At 46.4% G+C, this 27,832-nt stretch overlaps 1 protein-coding gene across 2 annotated transcripts in view; it reads right to left on the reverse strand.

The window, feature by feature from the left end:
* The window catches only part of ATP6V1H (ATPase H+ transporting V1 subunit H), a 145,344-nt gene that overhangs the window by 75,581 nt on the left and 41,931 nt on the right, over window positions 1-27,832 (reverse strand). For both annotated transcript variants that reach the window (XM_073676728.1, XM_073676727.1), the window contains 3 exons: window positions 22,884-22,934; window positions 17,221-17,318; window positions 12,770-12,962 (listed from right to left, as the gene is read on the reverse strand). In XM_073676728.1, the coding sequence (XP_073532829.1) occupies window positions 12,770-12,962; window positions 17,221-17,318; window positions 22,884-22,934 (342 nt within the window). The remainder of the gene's footprint in view (window positions 1-12,769; window positions 12,963-17,220; window positions 17,319-22,883; window positions 22,935-27,832) is intronic.

Raw genomic sequence — 27,832 nt, forward strand, 5'->3', positions numbered from 1 at the left:
GAGGCGGATTATCGATCTGCACATGTGCCGCCCCCAGACACTGTACGAGTGCCAGACTATCAATCTGCACATGTGCCACCCCCAGACGCTGTACGAGAGGCAGACTATCAGTCTGCACATGTGCCACCCCCAGACGCTGTACGAGAGCCAGACTAACGATCTGCACAAGTGCCGCCCCCAGACGCTGTACGAGAGGCGGATTATCGATCTGCACATGTGCCGCCCCCAGACACTGTACGAGAGCTGGACTATCGATCTGCACATGTGCCGTCCCCAGACACTGTACGAGAGCCGGACTGCCGATCTGCACATATGCCGTCCCCAGACACTGTACGAGAGGCAGACTATCGATCTGCACATGTGCCGCCCCCAGACGCTGTACGAGAGCCAGACTAACGATCTGCACATGTGCCGCCCCCAGATACTGTATGAGAGGCGGACTATCGATCTGCACATGTGCCGCCCATAGACACTGTACGAGAGCCAGACTAACGATCTGCACATGTGCCGCCCCCAGACGCTGTACGAGAGGCGGATTATCGATCTGCACATGTGCCGCCCCCAGACACTGTACGAGAGCCAGACTATCGATCTGCACATGTGCCGCCCCCAGACGCTGTACGAGAGCCAGACTATCGATCTGCACATGTGCCGCCCCCAGATACTGTATGAGAGGCGGACTATCGATCTGCACATGTGCCGCCCACAGACACTGTACGAGAGCCAGACTATCGGTCTGCACATGTGCCGCCCCCAGACAATGTACGAGAGCCAGACTAACGATCTGCACATGTGCCGCCCCCAGACACTGTACGAGAGGCGGCTTATCGATCTGCACATGAGCCGCCCCCAGACGCTGTACGAGTGCCAGACTATGAATCTGCACATGTGCCACCCCCAGACGCTATACGAGAGGCAGACTAACGATCTGCACATGTGCCGCCCCCAGACGCTGTACGAGAGGCGGATTATCGATCTGCACATGTGCCGCCCCCAGACACTGTACGAGAGCTGGACTATCGATCTGCACATGTGCCGTCCCCAGACACCGTACGAGAGCCGGACTGCCGATCTGCACATGTGCCGTCCCCAGACACTGTACGAGAGCCAGACTATCGATCTGCACATGTGCCGCCCCCAGACGCTGTACGAGAGCCAGACTAACGATCTGCACATGTGCCGCCCCCAGATACTGTACGAGAGGCGGACTATCGATCTGCACATGTGCCGCCCACAGACACTGTACGAGAGCCAGACTATCGGTCTGCACATGTGCCGCCCCCAGACAATGTACGAGAGCCAGACTATCGGTCTGCACATGTGCCGCCCCCAGACAATGTACGAGAGCCAGACTATCGGTCTGCACATGTGCCGCCCCCAGACGCTGTACGAGAGCCAGACTAACGATCTGCACATGTGCCGCCCCCAGATACTGTATGAGAGGCGGACCTATCGATCTGCACATGTGCCGCCCACAGACACTGTACGAGAGCCAGACTATCGGTCTGCACATGTGCCGCCCACAGACACTGTACGAGAGCCAGACTATCGGTCTGCACATGTGCCGCCCACAGACACTGTACGAGAGCCAGACTATCGATCTGCACATGTGCCGACCCCAGACGCTGTACGAGTGCCAGACTATCGATCTGCACATGTGCCGCCCCCAGACACTGTACGAGCGGCGGACTATCCATCAGCACATGTGCCGCCCCCAGACAATGTACGAGAGCCAGACTATCGATCTGCACATGTGCCGCCCCCAGACACTGTACGAGAGGCGGACTATCGGTCTGCACATGTGCCGCCCCCAGACACTGTACGAGAGGCGGACTATCGATCTGCACATGTGCCGCCCCCAGACACTGTACGAGTGCCAGACTATCGATCTGCACATGTGCCGCCCCCAGACACTGTACGAGAGGCGGATTATCGATCTGCACATGTGCCGCCCCCAGACACTGTACGAGAGGCGGATTATCGATCTGCACATGTGCCGCCCCCAGACACTGTACGAGAGGCGGACTATCAATCTGCACATGTGCCGTCCCCAGACACTGTACAAGTGCCAGACTATCGATCTGCACATGTGCCGCCCCCAGACACTGTACGAGAGGCGGATTATCGATCTGCACATGTGCCGCCCACAGACACTGTACGAGAGCCAGACTATCGATCTGCACGTGTGCTGCCGCCAGATACTGTACGAGAGGCGGACTATCGATCTGCACATGTGCCGCCCCCAGATACTGTATGAGAGGCGGACTATCGGTCTGCACATGTGCCGCCCACAGACACTGTACGAGTGCCAGACTATCGATCTGCACATATGCCGCCCCCAGACACTGTACTAGTGTCAGACTATCGATCTGCACATGTGCCGCCCCCAGACACTGTACGAGAGCCAGACTATCGATCTGCACATGTGCCGCCCCCAGACACTGTACGAGTGCCAGACTATCGATCTGCACATGTGCCGCCCCCAGACACTGTACGAGAGGCGGATTATCGATCGGCACATGTGCCACCCCCAGACACTGTACGAGAGGCGGATTATCGATCTGCACATGTGCCGCCCACAGACACTGTACGAGAGCCAGACTATCGATCTGCACATGTGCCGCCCCCAGACACTGTACGAGAGCCAGACTATCGATCTGCACATGTGCCGCCCCCAGACACTGTACGAGAGGCGGATTATCGATCTGCACATGTGCCGCCCACAGACACTGTACGAGAGCCAGACTATCGATCTGCACATGTGCCGCCCCCAGACACTGTACGAGAGGCGGATTATCGATCTGCACATGTGCCGCCCCCAGACACTGTACGAGTGCCAGACTATCAATCTGCACATGTGCCACCCCCAGACGCTGTACGAGAGGCAGACTATCAGTCTGCACATGTGCCACCCCCAGACGCTGTACGAGAGCCAGACTAACGATCTGCACAAGTGCCGCCCCCAGACGCTGTACGAGAGGCGGATTATCGATCTGCACATGTGCCGCCCCCAGACACTGTACGAGAGCTGGACTATCGATCTGCACATGTGCCGTCCCCAGACACTGTACGAGAGCCGGACTGCCGATCTGCACATATGCCGTCCCCAGACACTGTACGAGAGGCAGACTATCGATCTGCACATGTGCCGCCCCCAGACGCTGTACGAGAGCCAGACTAACGATCTGCACATGTGCCGCCCCCAGATACTGTATGAGAGGCGGACTATCGATCTGCACATGTGCCGCCCATAGACACTGTACGAGAGCCAGACTAACGATCTGCACATGTGCCGCCCCCAGACGCTGTACGAGAGGCGGATTATCGATCTGCACATGTGCCGCCCCCAGACACTGTACGAGAGCTGGACTATCGATCTGCACATGTGCCGTCCCCAGACACTGTACGAGAGCCGGACTGCTGATCTGCACATGTGCCGTCCCCAGACACTGTACGAGAGCCAGACTATCGATCTGCACATGTGCCGCCCCCAGACGCTGTACGAGAGCCGGACTGCTGATCTGCACATGTGCCGTCCCCAGACACTGTACGAGAGCTGGACTATCGATCTGCACATGTGCCGCCCCCAGACACTGTACGAGAGCCGGACTGCTGATCTGCACATGTGCCGTCCCCAGACACTGTACGAGAGCCAGACTATCGATCTGCACATGTGCCGCCCCCAGACGCTGTACGAGAGCCAGACTATCGATCTGCACATGTGCCGCCCCCAGATACTGTATGAGAGGCGGACTATCGATCTGCACATGTGCCGCCCACAGACACTGTACGAGAGCCAGACTATCGGTCTGCACATGTGCCGCCCCCAGACAATGTACGAGAGCCAGACTAACGATCTGCACATGTGCCGCCCCCAGATACTGTATGAGAGGCGGACTATCGATCTGCACATGTGCCGCCCACAGACACTGTACGAGAGCCAGACTATCGGTCTGCACATGTGCTGCCGCCAGATACTGTACGAGAGGCGGACTATCGATCTGCACATGTGCCGCCCACAGACACTGTACGAGAGCCAGACTATCGATCTGCACATGTGCCGCCCACAGACACTGTACGAGAGCCAGACTATCGATCTGCACATGTGCCGCCCACAGACACTGTACGAGAGCCAGACTATCGGTCTGCACATGTGCCGCCTCCAGACAATGTACGAGAGCCAGACTATCGGTCTGCACATGTGCCGCCCCCAGACGCTGTACGAGAGCCAGACTATCCGTCTGCACATGTGCCGCCCCCAGACAATGTACGAGAGCCAGACTATCGGTCTGCACATGTGCCGCCCCCAGACGCTGTACGAGAGCCAGACTATCGATCTGCACATGTGCCGCCCCCAGATACTGTATGAGAGGCGGACTATCGATCTGCACATGTGCCGCCCCCAGACGCTGTACGAGAGCCAGACTATCGGTCTGCACGTGTGCTGCCCCCAGATACTGTACGAGAGGCGGACTATCGATCTGCACATGTGCAGCCCCCCGACACTGTACGAGAGCCTATCAGTCTGCACATGTGCCGCCCCCAGATACTGTACGAGAGGCGGACTATCGATCTGCACATGTGCTGTCCCCAGACACTGTACGAGAGCCGGACTATCGATCTGCACATGTGCCACCCCCAGACACTGTCAGGATACTCTTGTTCCAGTGACCCATCAGTCAAAAACTGTAGGCAGGTGGGGAACAGGGAGAGAGGCAGGAGAGCTGTGTGCAGTGACCCCCCCTGCACCACCTGTGGCTCATTAGCATATAATTTAAATACTGGATTTATTTAAAATATTAAAAAGAAGTTCTACAAGAAAGTTAAGAATTTTATCAGTATTTAACGGCCATTATATAACATGCGATTAGTTAAGGGTATAAAATCCTGATGAAAGGTTCCCTTTAAGATGGTTGAGCATCAAGACATCCCGATATGAAAAGGAAGCCATCCTGATGATCAGATAGCCACAGTAGGAGACCATGAAGGGGGAAGGAATAATACTGTACCTTATTCACATAGAGGTAGTGGCTAATTCCCTTCTCACCAATGCAAACAAGTCAAGTATCGATATATATTTATATAGAAGGGGCAGGAAAAATAACTGTTGGCTAATAGCTATCCAAGGTGGAGGAACACCTTTAAAAGTTGAAGACTAAAAGCGGCAGTACACATCAGATGAATGTTGGTCTAAGTAAGACCAACCGACCATTTGATGTGTATAAGTGTACCCTGAATTCCCCCACCAGATGCTTTAGAAGAGGGGTTGGGTATTTTGAATTTCGACATTAAATTTTTGTTCTCCACTGAGAAATGCCACGAAATGGAGCAGGCACGTATATAGGGAAACCAGGAAAGAGCTACAGACTCACAGCTATGTGTCCCCAAAATTAAACTCTACTTATAATGCCCAACACTAAAATGAATGGAGAGTGCAGTGTGAAAGTGAATGACGCTGATAAACAGCATAGAGCATTCATTTGTAAATCCAGATTAGAAACATGAATTTATTTAATGCTACTTGCTGTACACGTCCGGTCAAATGTCTCCGATGTCAATCATTGACTTCCATTATAACTGGAACACTGTGGGTGTGGACAGACTGCGCCATGGTCTAGGCTCACCCTGGAGGTGGGGTGATCAAGTGTCTACCAGGTATCCACTAGAGCCTCTGATGGCAAGGATAGGCTGGGCCACCAGTAGAAACCAGGTACCACACCAGGGCTGTCCCTGGGACTGCAGCAGCTGCAGGTACCACACCAGGGCTGTCCCTGGGACTGCAGCAGCTGCAGGTACCACACCAGGGCTGTCCCTGGGCCTGCAGCAGCTGCAGGTACCACACCAGGGCTGTCCCTGGGACTGCAGCAGCTGCAGGTACCACACCAGGGCTGTCCCTGGGACTGCAGAAGCTGACCGCAGAGACACTGGTACATGATACAGGTGAGCGAGATAAAAGTGAGTTCAGATGGTCCGAGGATGGTGCAGGTAGCACAGGTTCAGAATACGTAGAAGAAGATGTCAGGAAGGGAGAGTTCAGGATAAACAAGAAGGCAAGCCGGGTCGATAACAGGTGAGACAAGACAGAAACTAGAGATAGAGCTACTAAGAACCTACGTTCAGGCGAGGAATGGAGAGTGAAGTTGCTTGATACATGACCTGCTAGCAGGTGATAGGCCGGGGAAGCAAATCTCTGCAGGACAGAATGGATACAATTCCTGCAGAGTTCAGCCTCGCTCCCCTATGTGTCACAAATAGCCGAGCTGGAAGAAAAGCATAAGGCAGCTCAGAGCGATGGACAAGTACTAGGTGGAGCCGAACGAAACGCGGTGAGTGCGCCGGCGTAACAATAACACACACAACACTCCAAATACATGTTTTTACTGTTACTGTCTGTGGAGCGCAGTAGACTACACTTTCCTATATGTTTGGTGTGTGCCCCTTGTGTTTTCTTCCCCTGCATATATGACATATTTGTCATAAAACTGAGCTGTCAACAGGGTTTAAATGATGGGAAAAAAGGTGATTTAGCTAACAAAAAGTGGCTTATTACATTCATTTCTACACTTTGATAATGATCTAAAGTACTACAGCTTCTTAAATGTATTCTTTTTTGTTTTTCAGATTTTTGCTCCACTACAACCTGAACTATTTGGTCTTTGAAATGGCTCATGTATCCTGCTTTTCAGGAACTAATGGGAAAAACAATTTCACCATGTCAGTAATGGAAAAGGTGCATCTATAACCCGTTTTTAGTGCCATTGTGTTCTATTCCCTTTCAATCGTGCTTTATGTTACATTACCCATCACACAAACTGAAGGAACATCTCCCGCATTAAGAAAGCAGCTTTGGTTTGCTAGTACAGCTGCCATAATCCAGTGCAGGTCCTTAATGCCTGTGTGCAAGGTAGAGAGATGATACATGTAATATCTGCCATTGTGCCTTAAATCTTGACTCTTTACAATTTAAAATGTTTTTTTCTGAATAAAGTGCTGTTACCATAGTGACAAGAAATCCTTTGAAGCATCCTACATCAGGAGCATTGACCGCAGTATGAAGGCTTTATTTGGCGGGACTATCATGAATTTCAATACTAGTGCTATAGATTACAGGTGGAAGTGTATCTGCTTCAGCATTAAAAAAACGGACTTAGTCTTACCGGTAATTATGTTTCCAGGAGTCCATCCTGACGGCACTATGGAGGTAGTCCTTCCTATTCTTTACAGGGACAGGAAATGCGAGAGGTTAAGAGCCCCCTCCCACCACCCTCTCCTCAGTGTTTTTTCCAAGTACCACACCTGGATGGATGCTAAATCTTGTTTATTTCAATTTTTATACATTTTAGGATGTACATTGCAATATACCAAGAAGGGAGGGAACTAACTGTGCCGTCAGGATGGACTCCTGGAAACATAATTACCGGTAAGACTAATTCCAGTTTTCCATTACATCCATCCTGATGGCACTATGGAGAATACCAAAGTATGGCAACTCTAGGGAGGGACCACAGTCTGTAAAATTTTCGGCCGAACCCCAACTGATGACCAGAGACAACATCTAACTTATAATGTTTACAAAAGGTGCTTATGTTAGACCATGTGGCCACACTACAGATCTCCTCCACCGAAGCCCCTGCTCTCTCTGCCCAAGAGGTGGAAACTGCTCTGGTGGAATGGGCCTTCAATTCCATAAGGGGAGATCTATTTTCTGAAATATAGGCCCCCGAGATAGTAGAAGTAATCCATCTGGCTATAGTCTGTTTTGAGGGTTTTTTCCCCCTATTCGAGAAATAGATTTTGCTCCCGTCTCCAACCCTTAGTCGCCTGAAGGTAATCAATTACTGACTGTCTCACATCCAAGGAATGGAGAGACTGTTCCTTGGAGTTCCTAGGGTTTTGACAAAATGAGGGCAAAATTATTTGCCGATTAAGATTTTTGGTGGAGACAACCTTTGTTCTAAAGGCTGGGTTAAAGCTAAGCACTATATGGTCATCTAAGATACGAAGATAAGGATCCTGAATGGAGAGGGCCTGTATTTCCCCTATTCTCTTCGCCGAAGTTATCGCCACTAGAAAAGCCGTTTTGAGGGACTGATTTGCAATAGAAAGATCTTCCGCTGGCTCATACGGGTGTTTACATAGAGCATTAAGGACTAAATTTAGATCCCAGGGCGCAAAAGATTTCCTAATTCAGGGTCTTATCCGTGGGTGGTCAGATTCCTAAAAGCTATCCAGAGGCTGAGAAGATAAGGGATAGTCAAAAAATACCGTTAGGGCCGAAACCTGAACCTTCAGCGTACTGGGTCTCAATCCCTTATTAAAACCCGCCTGAAGGAAATCTAATATTTTAGGAATATTGGGGCGGGAAGAATCTATTTCTGCATTGCCACTCAGTATAGAACATTCTCCAAATCTTCATATAGATTGCAGAGGTGACTGGTTTTCTGCCAGCCTGCATCGTGGATATTATTTGGTCCAAGAGAAACCGAGCCTTCAGGATCTCCCTTTCAAAATCCAGGCTGAAAGCTGGTGTCTCTTCAGATCATGATGAAATACCGGGCCCTGGTTGAGGAGGTCCTCTCTCAAAGGCAGAAGAAAGGGTTCGTCCTGTGCCATCCTCTTCAGCAGGGAAAACCAACTCCTCTTCGGCCATTAGAGTACTATTAGGAGGACTTCTGCTTGGCCCTCCTGAATCTTCCGAAGAGTCCGTGATATTAATGCTACAGGGGGAAATGCATAGGCTGGACTCAGGCTCCAGCTGTGATTCAAGGCATCCACACCCTCTGGTCTGTCTGCTGGATTTAGGGAAAAGAACCTTCTGACCTTTGCATTTTTCCTTGTTGCAAAGGACACACAACTGCCGGAACACCTCGCTGTTTAGATCCCATTCTGTTAGTAAGATCTTCTGTCTGCTTAGATAGTCTGCTGTTATGTTTCTGGTTCCTGCTAAATGGACCGCCAAAAGGGACCAGATCGTTCTTTCCGCCCAGGAAAAAATCCTTGTGGCTAGGTTCTGGAGCGTTGGGTGCCTTGGGCCCCCCTGGTGCCTTAGGAAGGAAACTGCAGTCATGTTGTCTGACAAGATCTTCACCTGCTGATTCCTTAACCGAGCTTGGGTGCGCTTCAGCGTCTCCCAGATCGCGCGTAGCTCTCTGTAATTTGATGAGCATGCCTGGATTTCTGTTGGTCAAGAACCCTGAAGAAATTCTCCTTGTAGATGTGCTCCCCATCCTAACCTGCTTGCGTCGGTAGTAACACAAGGGGATGTTATCCACGGGATCCCCTTCTTCAGATTTTCTGGTCTTAACCACCAAATTAGAGATCTCCTTACTCTTGGGGATAAGCAGATCTCTCTGTCTAAGGTTATCTGTCTTCTGTCCCAGGCGGATAGGACTGCTCTCTGGAGATCCCTTGAGTGGAACTGGCTCCAGAGGACACAGGGGATGCAAGATGTTAGGGTGCCCAGTACCCTCATAGCCATCCAGATGGATTTTCGTCCTTTTAGAAATCCCTGTACTCTGTCCCTTACCGCCCTCTGCTCCTCTCTTGGCAAGACAGATATTCTTGCTTCGGAGTCCAGAAGTACCCCCAAAAATATCTTCCTGGTTCCCGGCATCAAATTAGATTTTTCCAAGTTGTTAATCCAGTCTAGGTCCTGAAGAGTCGTGGCGGTTATGTTCAGGTGACTCCGAAGTTCTTCTTCTGACCTGGCTATCAGAAGAAAGTCGTCCAGATAGGGTACTATGGTGATGTCCTTTTTCCTCAGGAAGGCAACAGCCTCCGAAATCAGCTTCGTAAAGACTCTCGGCGCTGACGCTAGGCCAAAAGGAAGGCACTGAAACTGAAAGTGGCAAGTTCTTCCCTGAACCCTTACTGCAAAACAGAGGAATTTTTGACAAAGGGGGTGAATGGGAACATGGTAATATGCATTCTTTAAGTCTATTGCACACATGAATGCATCTTTGTCTATTAACAGGATAGTTGTCTTTATTGACTCCATTCTGAAACGCTTGTACCTTATCCAGTGGTTCAGGGATCTTAAGTTTATTATCGAGCGTGACTTTCCTGAGGGTTTCTTTATTTTAAACAATGTTGAATAATGCCCTCGACCTATCTCCTGTAGGAGAACCGTCACTATGACTCCCAAATCCAGGAGGTCTTGAACCTCTGTCTGCATGGGACCATTTAAAGAATGGGAGTGGGGGTCTGTTAAACTGACCCTTTCGGGTGGCGGTTGAATAAATTCTAGGGAATAACCCTGGGAAATTATTTTTAGAACCCATGGGTCCCGAGTTATCCCTGCCCAACTTCTGCCGAAGTAACTGAGACGCCCCCCCAGGTTCATGGCGTCATTGCCTATTGGACTCAGAACTGGAACCAAAGAGAGGGGTTCTACCTCTAACCCCTGTAGTGTAGCTCCATCTACCAGTTTTTCCCTTCCCCCAATACTCCTGTCTCTGGGGCGGGCGGGATTTCTGAAAGGGCTGAAATCTTTTAGGTTTTTCGTCAGGGAATCCCTTTTTCTTATCAGAACCCTTTTCCAAGATATCATCTAGGATTGGCCTGAATAATAATTTATTTTTAGATTGAACATCCCCCGACCACATCTTCATCCAGATAGCCCTCCGGGCTGCATTAGACAAAGAGTTGTTGCGGGCCGCAAACCTGACTGACTCGGCAGAAGTGTCCGCCATAAACCCCATGGCCAAATTTAACAACGGTAGAGAATCTATTATGTCCTCCCTAGTAGTCTTATTTCTGATAGGATCCTCCAGTTGGTCGATCCACAGATACATGGATCTCGCTACTGAAGTGGCAGCTATGTTTGCCTTCATAGTTGCCGCCGACGCTTCCCAGGCTCTTTTGAGTAGTCCGTCCGCCTTCCGATCCATCGGGTCTTTAAGACTTGATGAATCCTCAAAAGGAATGGATGTCTTCTTGGCTACCTTAGCCACCGGAACATCAATTTTTGGAACCTCGTCCCAGGTCCTGATGTCCTCTGGTTCAAAGGGGAGTCGGAGCCTGAAATCTCAGGGCACCACCAGCCTTTTTTCTGCTTCTTCCCATTCTTCCCATTCCTCCAGGATCATCTCTCGGATATGGTGGTTTACAGGAAAGACTATGTCTCTGAACCCGCAATCCGCCAAACATCTCATCCTGTACTGACTGATTCTTCTGGGTTTCTTCAACCTGCATGGTACTTCTTACAGCCTTCAGGAGTTTATCTGTATATTCTGACGAAAATAAGTATCTTTTCCCTATCTCTGGGGTATCTAACACCACCTCCCCTTCTTCCTCTGGATCCGAGGAAGGGGCCAGAACACCATCTTCAGAACTTGCTTCCATCTCCCACCTGGGTCATTTGGCGCGGGGACCCGGCTGAGTTGTAGAAGCGGGAATTAGGCTCTCCTCTCTAATCATGGATCTCATCTCGGTTAGAAGGGTAGATCTTTCTTCCCTAATGATCTTTGAGGTGCAGGTTGTACATAGAGGCTTGCCGGAGTCGCCAAGCTTCTTATTACATATGGCACATCTCCTAGGCTTCCCTGATCCTTTCTCCTTGGATGGGGTAGGTGTTGCCATGTCCTAATATCAATATAGGTGTATTAGTACCTATACTAATACTCCCCCCTCCCCCAACCCCCTTATACGCTGTGTTTTACTCACAGATACCGGTGACTGCTCCTTTGGGGCCTCAGACCTAGCTGTATCCGCCATGGTGCAGCTTTCTGGGATTTTTTTCCCCCTTTTACAGACCCCAGGTAGCTTTTATCCTACCTTGGTCTCCAAACCGCCTTGCGTTCCACCCTGGAATGCACGCCGGGACTGGAAGAGGATGGTCCGTGCTCCCAGGTGATGTCACCGGAAGTGCGCCTAACTTCCGCCGGCCGTTCTGTGCATATGAGCGGTGTCCCCGGCCGGCGCGAGCCGAGAGCCCCCACTCCGGGGGAAGCGGCTCGAGACCCCAGGAGCTCCTCTGCTCGACTGGGACATGGCCACCGGGCTTCTTCACAGGGGAAGGAGAGGCCGGAACCCCCCGATCCTCCTGGGCCCAAGTGAGTTTTCTTCTTTCTTCCTGCGCTCTCCTCTCACACACCTGTCCACTACAGGGACAGGAAAAACACTGAGGAGAAGGTGGTGGGAGGGGCTTTTAACCTCTTGCATTTCCTGTCACTGTAAAGAATAGGAAGGACGACCTCCATAGTGCCGTCAGGATGGACGTAATGGAAAAAGAGGTTTTATTCCAAGAATATACATGTGTATAGCGCTATATCAGAAGTGCAAACACGTTCATCATTCACTGCGATGTAAAATAAAGTCTACCACGATATTCAGTATTCGAGATACTTGGGGATCTCTCCCTCTTTGACATACTGAATATCACAGATAACGTGCCCCTCATCTCATTGTTATTTCCATCTTTCCCTGACTCTCATCTCTTTCTTTCTGGAGGGATTGTGTTTTACATGCTGGGCAGCTACTGTAGCTTTCCCCTTGACTGTGTTGGGACACGCCTCTTTGACAGGAACTGGAAGCAATAATTGGACAGTGTCAGAGTGAATAGGGACACAGTCCCAAATGGAAAAAACTCAGCTGTTCATTCATCCATACATTTATAGAAGGAATAATGGTGGAACAAAACAAGCCAGAATTCTAAGACTAAATTATCCAGAATTCTTGTTTTATGGAGAATACAAATATTTACTGAAATAGCCATGTAAGGAGTAGTGACTAGCTCTCAGAGGTGAACTCCTTAGATTGAATGATTTACCTTGAAAGCTGCAAGGATGATCCTTGTCACTTTCTCTTTAACCGACTCTTGGAGGATATCAGACAATACTGGCACAATGTTATACCTTCGAAGATATTCACACATTTGTGGACTGAAGGCAAGTAGCCAGATTGAGAAGATCATTTGATACTGAAGCTGGAAACCACATTTGTTATTCAGGACTGACATTATGCTGAAAGATAAAAAGTAAGATACATTCAGTACATTAATATGACTAATAATAATAAAATATTAATCTTTTTATTTATATAGCGCCAACATATTCCGCAGCGCTTTACAATTCAGACAATTTACAAACATTATCGGCACTGTCCACATCAGGGCTCACAATCTACATTCCCTATCAGTATGTCTTTGGAGTGTGGGAGGAAACCCATGCAAACATGGGGAGAACATACAAACTCCTTGCAGATGTTGTCCTTGTGGGATTTGAACCCAGGACCCCAGCGCTGCAAGGCTGCAGTGCTAACCACTGCGCCACTGTGACTAAGTAAAGACCCAAATAATTAAGGACTTTAGAGATCGGCGAATCGATTCCCAAGACTCAAGTCCATTGGTCAGGTCAGTAATGTGTGACTGCTAGGTGGGAGGACTGGGAATCTCCTCTTACCTCCCGGCATTCCAAGCTCTTCTAAGGAGCTGCGCTGCCGAAATGATGATGTTGCATCATAAAAAAAAGAAGAGTCGGGAATGCCATGAGGTAAGAGGAGATCCGCAGGCGGTCACAGACCTGGCCGATGGACATGCGAATCGATTCTCCCATCTCTAATCTATCACACTATTGAGTCCCATAATAAAAAAAAACAAAAAAACAAGACCCCGGCAGAAAAGAAGGTGAACTGGGGCTACAAAGTTTTATCCTTTCAACTCATCTTACCTTGTTACAATAAATGGATATGTCAAGGCTCATATCTAAATACAGTTTTTTGGTATAAGGAAGTGACCACGTGACAGTATGCATGAAAGGGGTGTATTTTTTTCAGTGTGAACTAAGTCTTAGAAGACTGAAAGGATCTGCTGTTAACATCTTGGTGTCAGATACCAGAAGGCTCTTTTAAAGGTAATGCCTCAAGGAGACAGAGCGTTTGTAGTAGTATAAGAAGGGCCTGCACAAAATTAGGCGGTTGGTTTTAGTGTTAGGACTTATTGATGTATACGAGTACAAGCAGAAGCACGCACCAATAGGATGATCCAGCAATGGTGTTCCGGTTAAAGGGCTTGTGCCAAGTATGGAAGGTATCCCCTATTCACAAGGGATAGGATAGGGGACAACTTCCTGATCACTGAGCTCAGCCCCAGCTCCATGCAGACAGAGCTCCGCAGAGACAAAGACCCCAGACTCCTAGCACTAAGGACTGAGTAGAGAAGCGATCCATGATATAAAAACAATAGTCTTTATTGAAACATAATTAAAACAGAATAAAACAGCAAAACACCATATAGGGGACACTGGGACGACAACAAAAGGATTTATATATAAATATCCACAATAAGGAAAATACATTCATGTATAGGGCATCTAAAAATAGGGTATAGTGACCCCCTATATATGGCCTATTATAGTGAACCCTGTGATCAGCTACAGCGTATGAAATATAAAAGATACACAATCAGGGCAAACTCAATAGCAGTATATACTGACACCCAGCACTTAAACTATTGTTCCAATGCTCAAATCAACTGCTAGGTCAAATGGGAAGATCATGTGTCTGTAAAGGAATAGAAAGAAATGATAATCGTAGGTGTCAGTATACACCAATAAACCCCAAATATATTATTCTGGTAAGAGATCTTGAAAGAGGTCCCTCAGGACTAGTCAGGGTTACCTGTAGGTAGTTGGGGAAAGAATCAGATAACAGCGGTCCCATAAGGTCGGACCAGTGTCCCCTCATGGGACCACTGTGATCTGATTCATTCTTTCCTTTCTTTCTCCAACTAACCTACAGGTAACCCTGACTAGTGACTTTTTCAAGATCTCTTATCAGAGTAATATATTTGGGGTTTATTGGTGTACAGTCATGGCCAAAAGTTTTGAGAATGACACCAAAATTATATTTTCACATGATCTGCTGGCCTCTGGTTTTTATTAGTGTTTGTCTGAGGTTTATATCACATACAGAAATATAATTGCAATCATATTATGAGCACCAATAGGTTATATTGACAGTTAGAATGAGTTAATGCAGCAAGTCAATATTTGCAGTGTTGCCCCTTCTTCTTCAAGACCTCTATAATTCTCCCTGGCATGCTCTCAATCAACTTTTGGACCAAATCCTGACTGATAGCAGTCCATTCTTGCATAATCAATGCTTGCATTTTGCCAGAATTTGTTGGTTTTTGTTTGTCCACCCGTCTCTTGATGATTGACCACAAGTTCTCAATGGGATTAAGATCTGGGGAGTTTCCAGGCCATGGACCCAAAATCTCTATGTTTTGTTCCATGAGCCATTTAGTTATCACCTTTGCTTTATGGCAAGGTGCTCCATCATGCTGGAAAAGGCATTGTTGGGCACCAAACTGCTCTTGGATGGTTGGGAGAAGTTGCTCTTGGAGGACATTCTGGTACCATTCTTTATTCATGGCTGTGTTTTTAGGCAAGACTGTGAGTGAGCCGATTCCCTTGGCTGAGAAGCAACCCCACACATGAATGGTTTCAGGATGCTTTACAATTGGCATGAGACAAGACTGGTGGTAGCGCTCACCTCTTCTTCTCCGAATAAGCTGTTTTCCAGATGTCCCAAACAATCGAAAAGGGGATTCATCAGAGAAAATGACTTTGTCCCAGTCCTCAGCTCCCTGTACCTTTTGCAGAATATCAGTCGGTCCCTGATGTTTTTTCTGGAGAGAAGTGGCTTCTTCGCTGCCCTCCTTGAAACCAGCCCTTGCTCAAAGAGTCTCCGCCTCACAGTGCGTGCAGAAGCACTCACACCAGCCTGCTGCCATTCCTGAGCAAGCTCGGCACTGCTGGTAGTCCTAACCCGCAGCTGAAACAGTTTTAAGATACGGTCCTGGCGCTTGCTGGTCTTTCTTGGGTGCCCTGGAGCCTTTTTGACAACAATGGAAGCTCTCTCCTTGAAGTTCTTGATGATGCGATAGATTGTTGACTGAGGTGCAATCTTTGTAGCTGCGATACTCTTCCCTGTTAGGCCATTTTTGTGCAGTGCAATGCTGGCTGCACGTGTTTCTTTAGAGATAACCATGGTTAACTGAAGAGAAACAATGATACCAAGAACCAGCCTCCTTTTAAAGTGTCCAGTGATGTCATTCTTACTTAATCATGACTGATTGATCGCCAGCCCTGTCCTCATCAACACCCACACCTGTGTTAATGGATCAATCACTAAAACGATGTTAGCTGCTCCTTTTAAGGCAGGACTGCAATGATGTTGAAATGTGTTTTGGGGGTTAAAGTTCATTTTCTGGGCAAATATTGACTTTGCAAGTACAGTAATTGCTGTGAAGCTGATCACTCTTTGACATTCAGGAGTATATGCAAATTGCCATTACAAAAAATGAAGCAGTAAACTTTGGAAAAATTACTATTTGTCTCATTCTCAATACTTTTGGCCATGACTGTATACTGACACCTACTATTATCATTTTTTTCTGTTCCTTTACAGACACATGATCTTCCTATTTGACCTAGCAGTTGATTTGAGCATTGGAACAATAGTTTAAGTGCTGGGTGTCAGTATATACTGCTATTGAGTTTGCCCTGATTGTGTATCTTTTATATTTCATACGCTGTAGCTGATCACAGGGTTCACTATAATAGGCCATATATAGGGGGTCACTATACCCTATTTTTAGATGCCCTATACATGAATGTATTTCCCTTATTGTGGATATTATACATAAATCCTTTTGTTGTCGTCCCCGTGTCTCCTATATGGTATTTCGCTGTTTTAATCAGGTTTCAATAAAGACTCTTGTTTCTATCATGGATCGCTTCTCTACTCAGTCCTTAGTACTAGGAGTCTGGGGTCTTTGTTGTTTGTCGTTATGTATGGAGTGCCATCTATACTATTAATGGACATTAGTGTTTAACAGAGCTCTGCAGAGCCCCACTCTCAGGATTGTGGTGGTCCCAGTGGTCTGACCCCTATTGATTAGGATCTTATTGATAGGGGATCACTTCTATACTTCGTACAAGCCTTATTTCACTGTATTATACAAGCACATTTCCGACTCATGGCTATCTGTCCACAAGAACCTGTACTTTCCTGTGAAGTGCCCCTGCCTTGTCCTCTTCCCACGCTTCAGACGTTTCTCTCTGTATACACCACACAAGCCTCCTGTACTTTTTGAGCGTCAGATCTTTCAATAATCATATTACGCGTATTCCCAAGCTGCAGTCACATCCATGGCGACAGCAATTGTCTTTTCGAAGCTTCTTAGCATCTATCATTATGGTTAGTATGGAGCCTCACCAGGTGACACCATCTGCTTCTACCCACGCGAAACGATACTCATTAACCCTCAGCATCAGCTGAAGGCATCCAGCAACACACTGCACGTACTGGGAGCTCTGGAAGAGGGAGAACGAGACTTTAGCATCACAGGCAAAGAAAACACAAGAGCAAATTATTTTAACTACAGTACAAGCAAAAAAAACAAACAATTACTGTATATTTTCAGCCATTTAATGGCTGGAAAAAAAAAGTCGGAGGCTAGAGTTTCACAGCCCTGGAAATAGGAATAATGGTACAGGACTCTATTACAAAGATCTAAGCACAGAAAACACTGACAGCTAATTGCTTAACATTGTAGCCTGGTAGAAGAAGCTTAATAATGGTAACATCTATTAGACGGAGCAGATTGCTGCACATTGCCACTTTCCCATCCTCACGCTATTAAATTGCCTAAACAAGTCTGCTCTTGTCTGCTATTCCGGACAGGTCTCAGAAGCACAGTGCGGCTTTTTCCGCTGCATAACATATAACACATTATTGGATTTGTGGCAGTATGATGCTGTGATGGTGAAAGTGGAATTTATTGGCTTCTCCGCGCACTCTATACAGAAAGGGGTTGTACGGCCGCTCCGTGGAGCGGATCCCCAACATGCACGAATTACAGCACAAACATTACCAAGGAATGTGTCATACTTTAGGCAAGTCAACCAATCATTTAGTAATAGTTATATAAAGACCATTAACATGAAGAATCTCCTTCAACATAGGTAATTAACCTTTGAATTACTGTGCTGTTAAATTGTAACTTAAAGGCATGTTCCCATCTTGTACATTTATGGCATGTGGAACCCGCATCTATCTCTAGAACAGGACTTGGTCACGCTGCTGTCAGAGCAGAGGTGGTTGGAATTCCTGTAGGAATGAATGGAAATTCCAACCATCTCTCCACTAACAGCGATTCACGTTTGGACACCTTTTTTGAGACAGAAGCAGGTTCCAAGAGTGGGGTCCATACCCATCAGCCATTTATCTAGTGATAATACACTCTATGGCAGAGGTCCCCAACCTTTCTGACAGTGAGAGCCACATTCAGCTCAGAAAGAGGGTCTCGAGTCACATTCTGCTCAGAAAGAGGGTCTCGAGTCACATTCTGCTCAGAAAGAGGGTCTCGAGTCACATTCTGCTCAGAAAGAGGGTCTCGAGTCACATTCAGCTCAGAAAGAGGGTCTCGAGCCACATTCTGCTCAGAAAGAGGGTCTCGAGCCACATTCTGCTCAGAAAGAGGGTCTCGAGCCACATTCTGCTCAGAAAGAGGGTCTCGAGCCACATTCAGTACAGAGAGGGTCGCGAGCCACATTCCGCTCAGAAAGGGTCGCGAGCCACATTCAGCTCCTGCCCCACTCACAGTAGTGATACCCAGAGCCTCCATTACCGCTATGACGACAGCCAAAGCTTTTCCACTGAAATCACACCAAGGCAGTATGCCAAGCTCCAGGATTCCCATCTCACCCCCATTCAGATCTGCTCTTCTGTGCAGGGTTACACACAAGTCACCATGTACAGATCTACTCTTAATAGCTGTTTACTACACCTGGTGCTAATGCACTAAGCTGGCCACATGTGGCTCTCGAGCTACAGGTTGGGAACCACTGCTCTATGGCATTCAGCCGCCAGATAACTCTCCCATATATTGTAATGGGCTTTGTTCGGCTGAGCCCACATGTATGCAGTATAGGGAGAAGAAAGAAAACCCTTGATAGATATCTTGGCTTACCTCCTGCCATAACAAAGGAATCACAACATTGGAAATTCAACATGCCCAATTTTTCTTTAATTATTATCAATCATTCTGCATGCATGGGAAGTGTGGTCGGCCTGTCTAAACAGGTGTTAGGATTCCCGTTACGATACGGGCGTAGCACTGCTGGAAACCAGTATCAAAGAAGCACGAGCAGGAACAGCAAGCGGTTATAGCAAAGGCGTTGTAGGAAACCATCTGTAGATAGGTGAGAACAGTCTGGGTAAGACAGTCCGGGAGCTGGAGACTGGAACTAGGCTAATCAGCTAGACACAATACTCAATCAATGAGTGAGAGATCCATGTGGCTTTAAGTAGGCCCAAACAGGAAACAAGATGGATTGCACAGGTTCAGAATATGCCATCTTAGTAAAGGACAATTGCTGGACACAACAGCAGCCTCCAGCGGTAAGGACTGGGATTGCAGCACAATTATTAAAGGTGAACAATAGCAGCCACTAGTAATCAAACTATATAAGGACAACAGGAATCCTAACAACAGGCTATTAAACGACTGCCATTCAGCAAACGTTTAGCCAATTGACAGCCTTTTAATGCCACAAGTCGGCAAGTGTAAATGCACCCTTAGTCTGCTCCTTTCTCCTCTTTCCCCACCTTTACAGGCTTCTACATACACCAACTGTAAGCTGATCCTTCAGTGTACTGATTATCTATCCTCAATGAGAATTGGCAGTGAATAGCGGCCCGAAGAACCTTTCAAAAATCTAACCTAAATGTAAGTATTGCCGGGTCTGTTGTGTGAGAGGCATGCTCAATAATGCTCACATCAGATCCACTAGAAAAGAAGATCAGACATTTCCAGAAGGAAAGCAGCAAGAAAAGGTGCAAGACAGCAAACATCACAGAGGTGGAGGGTGGGAAACACGAGTCTGACAAAACAAAAATTTGGACTTTGCGAACAACTCTTTAGTTGGTAATCAAAATGAATAGATATTATCTTCCCAAAATGAGACTTCCATTAATTAAGAGCTAAAAAAATATTAATGACAAAGTACAAAGCATACATGAGGTGTACACCAAAATGTATATAAAATTTAGAAAGCATTATGGACTACAAAAAACAAAGAAAAATTACAAATGTTATCACACTGTACTGTATGCCGTAATGAGGATTCTTCTTCTCTTTTTAAGATTTAACACCTTGATTAGAAATGTAACACGAGTCCTATATGACGCTGCATAGTGGAAAACTCAAAATGAATGTAAACGGTGTATTCACAGAGGAACATTAGTGGAAGCCTGCAAGGTCAATCCTCTGCTGTACGCGCAGAATGTTCCTCTTCCGCCCTTATTACACAAAAGCTACATGAAAGGGAAAAAAATCCTGCACTAAAAAATAAGCCGTGAAGCTCTTAACGTATAAAAGGAATGAGTGGTGGTTGGTGCCATTATGAGCACAATTTGCAGGGTTAAATTCAAGGCTTTCATTTGCATTGATAAATATCCATTAATGTACAATTTTCTGAGATTATATTGAAACCAATTTTTACATTAGTAGATTCCTGTGCATGGAAAGTTCAAAAGTAATATAAATCTCTATAAGAAGCACATTTACACGGGAGCACATCTGAAAAACATTGGCAAATCCACACCCCCAGACGATTACCCTCTAAAAACAATATTCAGCCTGTCCGAGGAGCTCAATTAGACCCATGGCAGAGAACAACTCGAAAGCAATTAGGAAAACAAAAGCCATATGAAAAATAAAAAAATAGGCCATACCAGTCGACCATCTACCCTATCCTAACGGCAGATGTCGGGGGAGATGAGGATAGGGTAATCGGGTAAGAACTTCCAATTCTAGTCCTCTGGAGGGTAAGCAGCCACCAGAGCCTTAGGATCCCCTCCTCCTACTGACCACAGGGCTGAAAGTGCATGTGTTTTAGGGGTTAAAAAAAAAAAGATGAACAAGTATTTGGCTAACAGCCATCTAATGTGCATTATTAGCCTTAAGGCCCCCATAGACTTTAGACTAATTTGGCCAAACCCACCGATATCGATGGGTTCAGCCAACACGTTAATATGGGGGCGCCAGCCAACTCATAGTCAGGGAAGATGATTTGATTAGGCATGCCAGATTCCGAGCCGCCAATCACAAAGTTCTCCCGGCACCTTTCTCCGAGAACACATGATCGCTCAACCAAGCGAGCGCGCCAGAGTATGGGAGAGATGGCAGTCAGCCATCTAATGTGCCTGGCCACATTTAGAGAGTTTGCCTTCTCACACACAACACTCAAAAGCTGGCCAGACAAATTAAATAGCTGTCGACTGAGCAATCACTCAGCTGACAGCCATCTCTCCCGACTCCTCCATGTAAAGGAGCGCACAGCTGGGTAATCTTGTCCTCTCAAACAAAAGGATTGGCTGTTGAAATTCAACAGACTGAATCCTTCTCTCCTCCAACAGATGATGTCGGGGAGCTCCCGTACACATACAATGGTCGGCCGATTCTGCAGTAATCGGCAGTTTTGGCCAACTTTTATCTAATGTGTATGGGGGCCTTTAAACTGGGAGCTGTCATTGAGATGAAGGTAGGAGTTTATATGGATCTCAAAAATGCAAAGGGAGACCGCGGAGACACACACTCGTTGTACACCTTTTAAAAACAGCTATGGGACTGCGAGAACAGTCAATGGAATAACCCCAAAGAGATGACAATAGTTCCTACTTTATGTCTCAAATTAGAGTGGGAAGAGCAGATCTGGAACACAAACCATTGCACGTGAACACATGCTCAAGGCCTCATAAAACTTGCATTTTATTTTAAATCACATATGGACTGCATCAGCCAACATAGTTTCATGTGAACATATGCTTCATCAAGGCCCCATGACTGGCCGCTGCACTCCATATGTAATTTAAAATAAGCCACAAGTGTCAAGGGAGTGCCTTTTCTGTTAACAACTTCATATACAGGTGCTTCTCACAAAATTAGAACATCATCAAAAAGTTAATTTATTTCAGTTCTTCAATACAAAAAGTGAAACTCATATATCATATAGAGTCTTCCCCATGATTGTGGAGCCTACTGAAACAGACTAAGGGACCTTATTAAATGTGTAGGAAGCCTTTGCAGGTTTTTTTTTGTTAATTATTCTAATTTACTGAGATAATGACTTTTGTGTTTTTATTGGCTGTAAGCCATAATCATAAACATTAACAGAAATAAACACTTGAAATAGCTCACTCTGTTTGTAATGACTCTATATAATGTAGGAGTTTCACTTTTTGTATTAAAGAACTGAAATAAATTAACCTTTTGATGATAATTTTGTGAGAAGCATCTGTACTTATGAGATTCTTAGTTCAAGTCAGGAGACCTGTGATAGGTCTAGGCATAGCGGTCCATATATAGACCATGAATTACGGCCTGGATGAAGAATTAAACGCTACAGAAAATGCCAAGCTGCAAGCAACAAAAACCACATCTACAATCACGGTTATACATTTGCAGACATAGTGATGAATGAATACAGTACGGATGACTAAACCTACAGAGATTCACAGTAACATCTCAATGGGGCCTCATATAAAAGGTGATTAACTGGAATCAAGAATTTAAAGGAACAGTAAAACGGGAGTTAAATTACAACCTGACTCTACTGATGACATTGTGCCTTGCTGCTCATCTTCATCAAGCCCTTACTAAGAGCCTCATTGCATCTTCTGCCGCCTCCACAATCACAATCGCGGACTAGATTTTAAGACATTTATGTAATGAGAGAAGTTACAGGAAAACTAAACTGAAGACAACTAGCAAGAAGTAACACGCTGGCAACCTTACGTCAAGTGTCTGTGCCCTCGTCTATGATTCACCATTGTACCAGATCTATGATCATCTGTTTTTAGTCCTAAACACTTACATCACTCGGAGAAACTGTTCCTGTTTCCATAGTGCCTCCACTTCGTGATTTCTGAAAGAAAGAAATGTCAAAAAGTTATTTAAGTGTACTTTACAATTTGTTTGCTTCTCTTTGTTTTATTACTTGGTGCTTTGGTTGTTGATTTTATTTTACATTTGTTGAGTTTTTGCACGGACTGTTGGTTCAGATGGTGTATAACAAAAATATGAGTTAAACTAGAGAGGAGAGAGTATATTTTCGGGACCCTGGTCCAATGGCAATATCAGTATTCTGTGGCCGCAGAAGGGAAGTCCTGCGAACTGCATCCTTCCGAATCCCAGGAACCATCTCTGATTAGTAGGCCTGGCGCAATGTGATTGCTGCGGCACAATGCACGCATGATATCGCACCGCCAGGCCTACTAATCAGAAGAAGTACTAGGGATGCCAGCATGTAAGAGGCAGCTCACAAGACTCCTTTCCAGTAGCCACGTACTATTGATGGAAAAAATTGATTTATCTAAAAAAAAAGTTCTCAAATGCTGCGGGGGCACAGCAGATCCATCCCCTGTTCATTTGAAAGCCACTATAGAAATGACAGAGCTGCTGAGTACCAGCAGCATCCAAAAACTTTCAGCCACCACCGGTAACCAGCGATCAGATATTTATGGCATATCAACAAATAAGCCATTAAAAAAAAGGAGAGGCCAAAATGTTTAAAAACACTGCAAATGATGAATCAGGGCCTATTTCTGGTCAATATATGCTTTGTTCCCCTCTGCAGGATCTCTAATTTTCAGTTCTTCTTAAGCTGGTATGTGGAGACATGTCTTCCAAACACGCACACAGAGACAGACATCTCCTATTTTTCTGTTGCACACCAACAGACCCAGCAGCAGAATGGAAGACATTAAACCGTAGCACTGAGCCGTGTGGCTGTGAATCCAGCATTGAAGTGGGGGTAAACAGCTGCTTGAAGCTGCAGCTTGTTCCCCCTACCCTATATCCATGCATTAGGTATAATAGGAGGTGTAACCTGACACTTCACTGAGATGGAGGTCCCTCTTACTTTAACCAAGAAGAATTTAAGCGGTTTCCTTTCATGAGTGAATGTCAAGTTCAGAAAGAAGGGGGAGATGAAGAAGTGGCTCATAAGTGGATAATGAAGCGGCTTACTATATTAGAAAAGTTTCATGAACTACTGACTTATGAAATGTTTGTTCAAATGACAGTGACTATTTATTTTGTTCTATTCTTGAGTAGTTTTCACTGATTCTGGCATATTTTTTCTTGACGTTTATCTATTTGCATTGATGCTTATAATCCTCCGCTCTTCATTCATAGGTTTATCATGAGACATTCACAGCTGCTCCATACATCTTCTGGCATAGCCTTTTTCGATTATCGGAGCATTGGTTTTATTACCAGCCACCTGTGCATCTCACAGGTTTACAGGCCCCATGAGGCCTAAAAAACACAGCAGATCACGTATGCCAGGTCTTGTTGGTCTGTTTTTACTGGAGTAAAGTGTGGGAAGCTAAATAAAGCCTGAAGATTTTATTTTGCTAGTGTCCGCGCACCGCAGAACATAGGTGAGTGAGCTACATTGCGTCTTTTTGCATATGTAGAACAGTGGTATTGATAGATAACCGTCCCTGAATGTAAAGCAATAGCACCAGAAATAATAGAAAAATAATGTCCAGATGGTAGGATACATGATGGTACGATGAGGCACCAAGGCAGCTGTTAACGCTTTACCACTTAGATACTGGTCACATTGACAATGCAGGCAGCATGTTTAAGAGAAGATTGATTTATGCATTTTTTGCTAAATGTTTAACATATATTGTTTATTAATCTGAATCTATGCTCATTCTGGGGCATATATTGTTTATTACAGTATATACTCGAGTATAAGCCGACTTTTTCAGCACATTTTTTTATGCTGAAAAAGCTCCCCTCGGCTTATACTCTGGTATATACCATTACACTGCTCAAAAAAATAAAGGGAACACTTAAACAGAATATAACTCCAAGTAAATCAAACTTCTGTGAAATCAAACTGTCCACTTAGGAAGCAACACTGATTGACAATCAATTTCACATGCTGTTGTGCAAATGGAATAGACCAGGGTTCCCCAACTCCAGTCCTCAAGGCCCACCAACAGGTCATGTTTTCAGGATTTCCTTAGTATTACACAGGTGATAATTCCATCACCTGTGCAATACTAAGGAAATCCTGAAAACATGACCTGTTGGTGGGCCTTGAGGACTGGAGTTGGGGAACCCTGGAATAGACAATAGATGGAAATTATTGGCAATTATCAAGACACACTCAATAAAGGAGTGGTTCTGCGGGAGGGGACCATAGACCACATCTCAGTACCAATGCTTTCTGGCTGATGTTTTGGTCACTTTTGAATATTGGTTGTGCTTTCACACTCGTGGTAGCATGAGACGGACTCTACAACCCACAGAAGTTGCTCAGGTAGTGCAGCTCATCCAGGATGGCCATCAATGCGAGCTGTGGCAAGAAGGTTTGCAGAGGCTGGAGGCACTACCAGGAGACAGGCCAGTACACCAGGAGATGTGGAGGGAGCCGAAGGAGGGCAACAACCCTGCAGCAGGACCGCTACCTCCGCCTTTGTGCAAAGAGAAACAGCACTGCCAGAGCCCTGCAAAATGACCTCCAGCAGGCCCCAAATGTGCATGTGTCTGCACAAATTTTTAGAAACCGACTCCATGAGGGTGGTATGAGGGCCCGACGTCCACAGATGGGGGTTGTGCTCACAGCCCAACACCATGCAGGACGCTTGGCATTTGCCACAGAACACCAGGATTGGCAAAGTCGCCACTGGCGCCCTGTGCTCTTCACAGATGAAAGCAGGGTTACACTGAGCACATGTGACAGACGTGACAGAGTCTGGAGATGCCGTGGAGAGCAATCTGCTGCCTGCAACATCCTTCAGCATGACCGGTCTGTCAGTGGGTCAGTAATGGTGTGGGGTGGCATTTCTTTGGAGGGCCGCACAGCCCTCCATGTGCTCGCCAGAGGTAGCCTGACTGCCATTAGGTACCGAGATGAGATCCTCAGACCCCTAGTGAGACCATATGCTCGTGCGGTTGGCCCTGGGTTCCTCCTAATGCAGGACAATGCCAGACCTCATGTGGCTGGAGTGTGTCAGCAGCTCCTGCAAGATGAAGGCATTGAAGTTATGGACGGGCCTGCCCGTTCCCCAGACCTGAATCTGATTGAGCACATCTGGGACATCATGTCTCGCTCCATCCACCAACGTCACGTTGCACCACAGACTGTCCAGGAGTTGGCGGATGCTTTAGTCCACGTCTGGGAGGAGATCCCACAGGAGACCATCTGCAACCTCATCAGGAGCATGCCCAGGTGTTGTAGGGAGGTCATACAGGCACGTGGAGGCTACACACAAAACGGAGCCTCATTTTGACTTGTTTAAGGACATTACATCAAAGTTGGATCAGCCTGTTGTGCTTTTCCACTTTAATTTTCGGGGTGACTCCAAATCCAGGCCTCTATTGGTTAATAAATTTGATTTCCATTGATGATTTTTGTGTGATTTTGTTAACGGCACATTCAACGAGAATATTTCATTCATTCAGATCTAGGATGTGTTATTGGAGTGTTCCCTTTATTTTTTTGAGCAGTGTATATATATATATATATATATATATATATATATATATATATATATATATATATATATATATATATATATATATATATATATATATATATATATATATATATATATATATATAGTATATACCGGTGGGGGGGTTGCGGCAGCTGTGACTCACACGGCGCTATTAAGGAGAATGACTGACTATTCTCTCCCGGCGTGGAGAAGAGTGAATATCCTCGCAGCTCAACCCGGTGTATGAGGGAGCATGGCAGTGATGTCATGCGCTGCTCAGATGCTGAGGTGAGATGCTGGCAGACAGGATGCAGCACTGGAGCAGAGGGGAGGAAGGTGAGTAGGGGTGTTTTTTTTTTTTCACGTGTGCAGTGATGGGTGCCATGCATACCAGGATTGGGAATGAGGGGTGCCATGCATACCAGGATTGGGGATGAGGGGTGCCATGCATACCAGGATTGGGGATGAGGGGTGCCATGCATACCAGGATTGGGGATGAGGGGTGCCATGCATACCAGGATTGGGGATGAGGGGTGCCATGCATACCAGGATTGGGGATGAGGGGTGCCATGCATACCAGGATAGGGGATGAGGGGTGCCATGCATACCAGGATAGGGGATGAGGGGTGCCATGCATACCAGGATTGGGATGAGGGGTGCCATGTATACCTGGATTGGGATGAGGGGTGCCATGCATACCAGGATTGGGATGAGGGGGCCATGCATACCAGGAATGGGAAATGAGGGGGCCAAGCATACCAGGATTGGGGATATTTACCAGTAGCTGCTGCATTTCCCACCCTAGGCTTATACTCAAGTAAATATGTTTTCCCATTTTTTGTGGCAAAAATTAGGGGCCTCGGCTTATATTCAGGTCGGCTTATACTCAAGTATATACAGTAATCTGAATCTATGCTCATCCTAGGGCATATATTGTTTATTAATCTGAATCTATGCTCATCCTGTGGCATATATGGTTTATTAATCTGAATCTATGCTCATTCTGGGGCATTTAGGAGTCAAGTAGACAGTCCCATTCTTATTAGCGAGTTAGTCCACCCACTGGACGCAACTGAATAAACTACAATATATATGGAATAATGTCCCACACAAACTATATGTCACTTGTTTCAGATCTTCCTGATCTAGAACAGACTGCATTTCTAACCGATAAAAAACCAAAAACACGTCTATAAAATTCTGTAAGGATTGAAACCAGTGGGTGCAGATTGTCCGTGTATCCATAATCCTTCTGAAGAGGATGTTCTCGTCTGTGCAGTATGAAGACACGTAGCGCAATGTT

This window comes from Phyllobates terribilis, unplaced genomic scaffold (genome assembly GCF_046119375.1).
Source record: "Phyllobates terribilis strain yellow unplaced genomic scaffold, ASM4611937v1 Scaffold_4__5_contigs__length_816908805, whole genome shotgun sequence".
Classification (NCBI taxonomy): Eukaryota; Metazoa; Chordata; class Amphibia; order Anura; family Dendrobatidae; genus Phyllobates; species Phyllobates terribilis.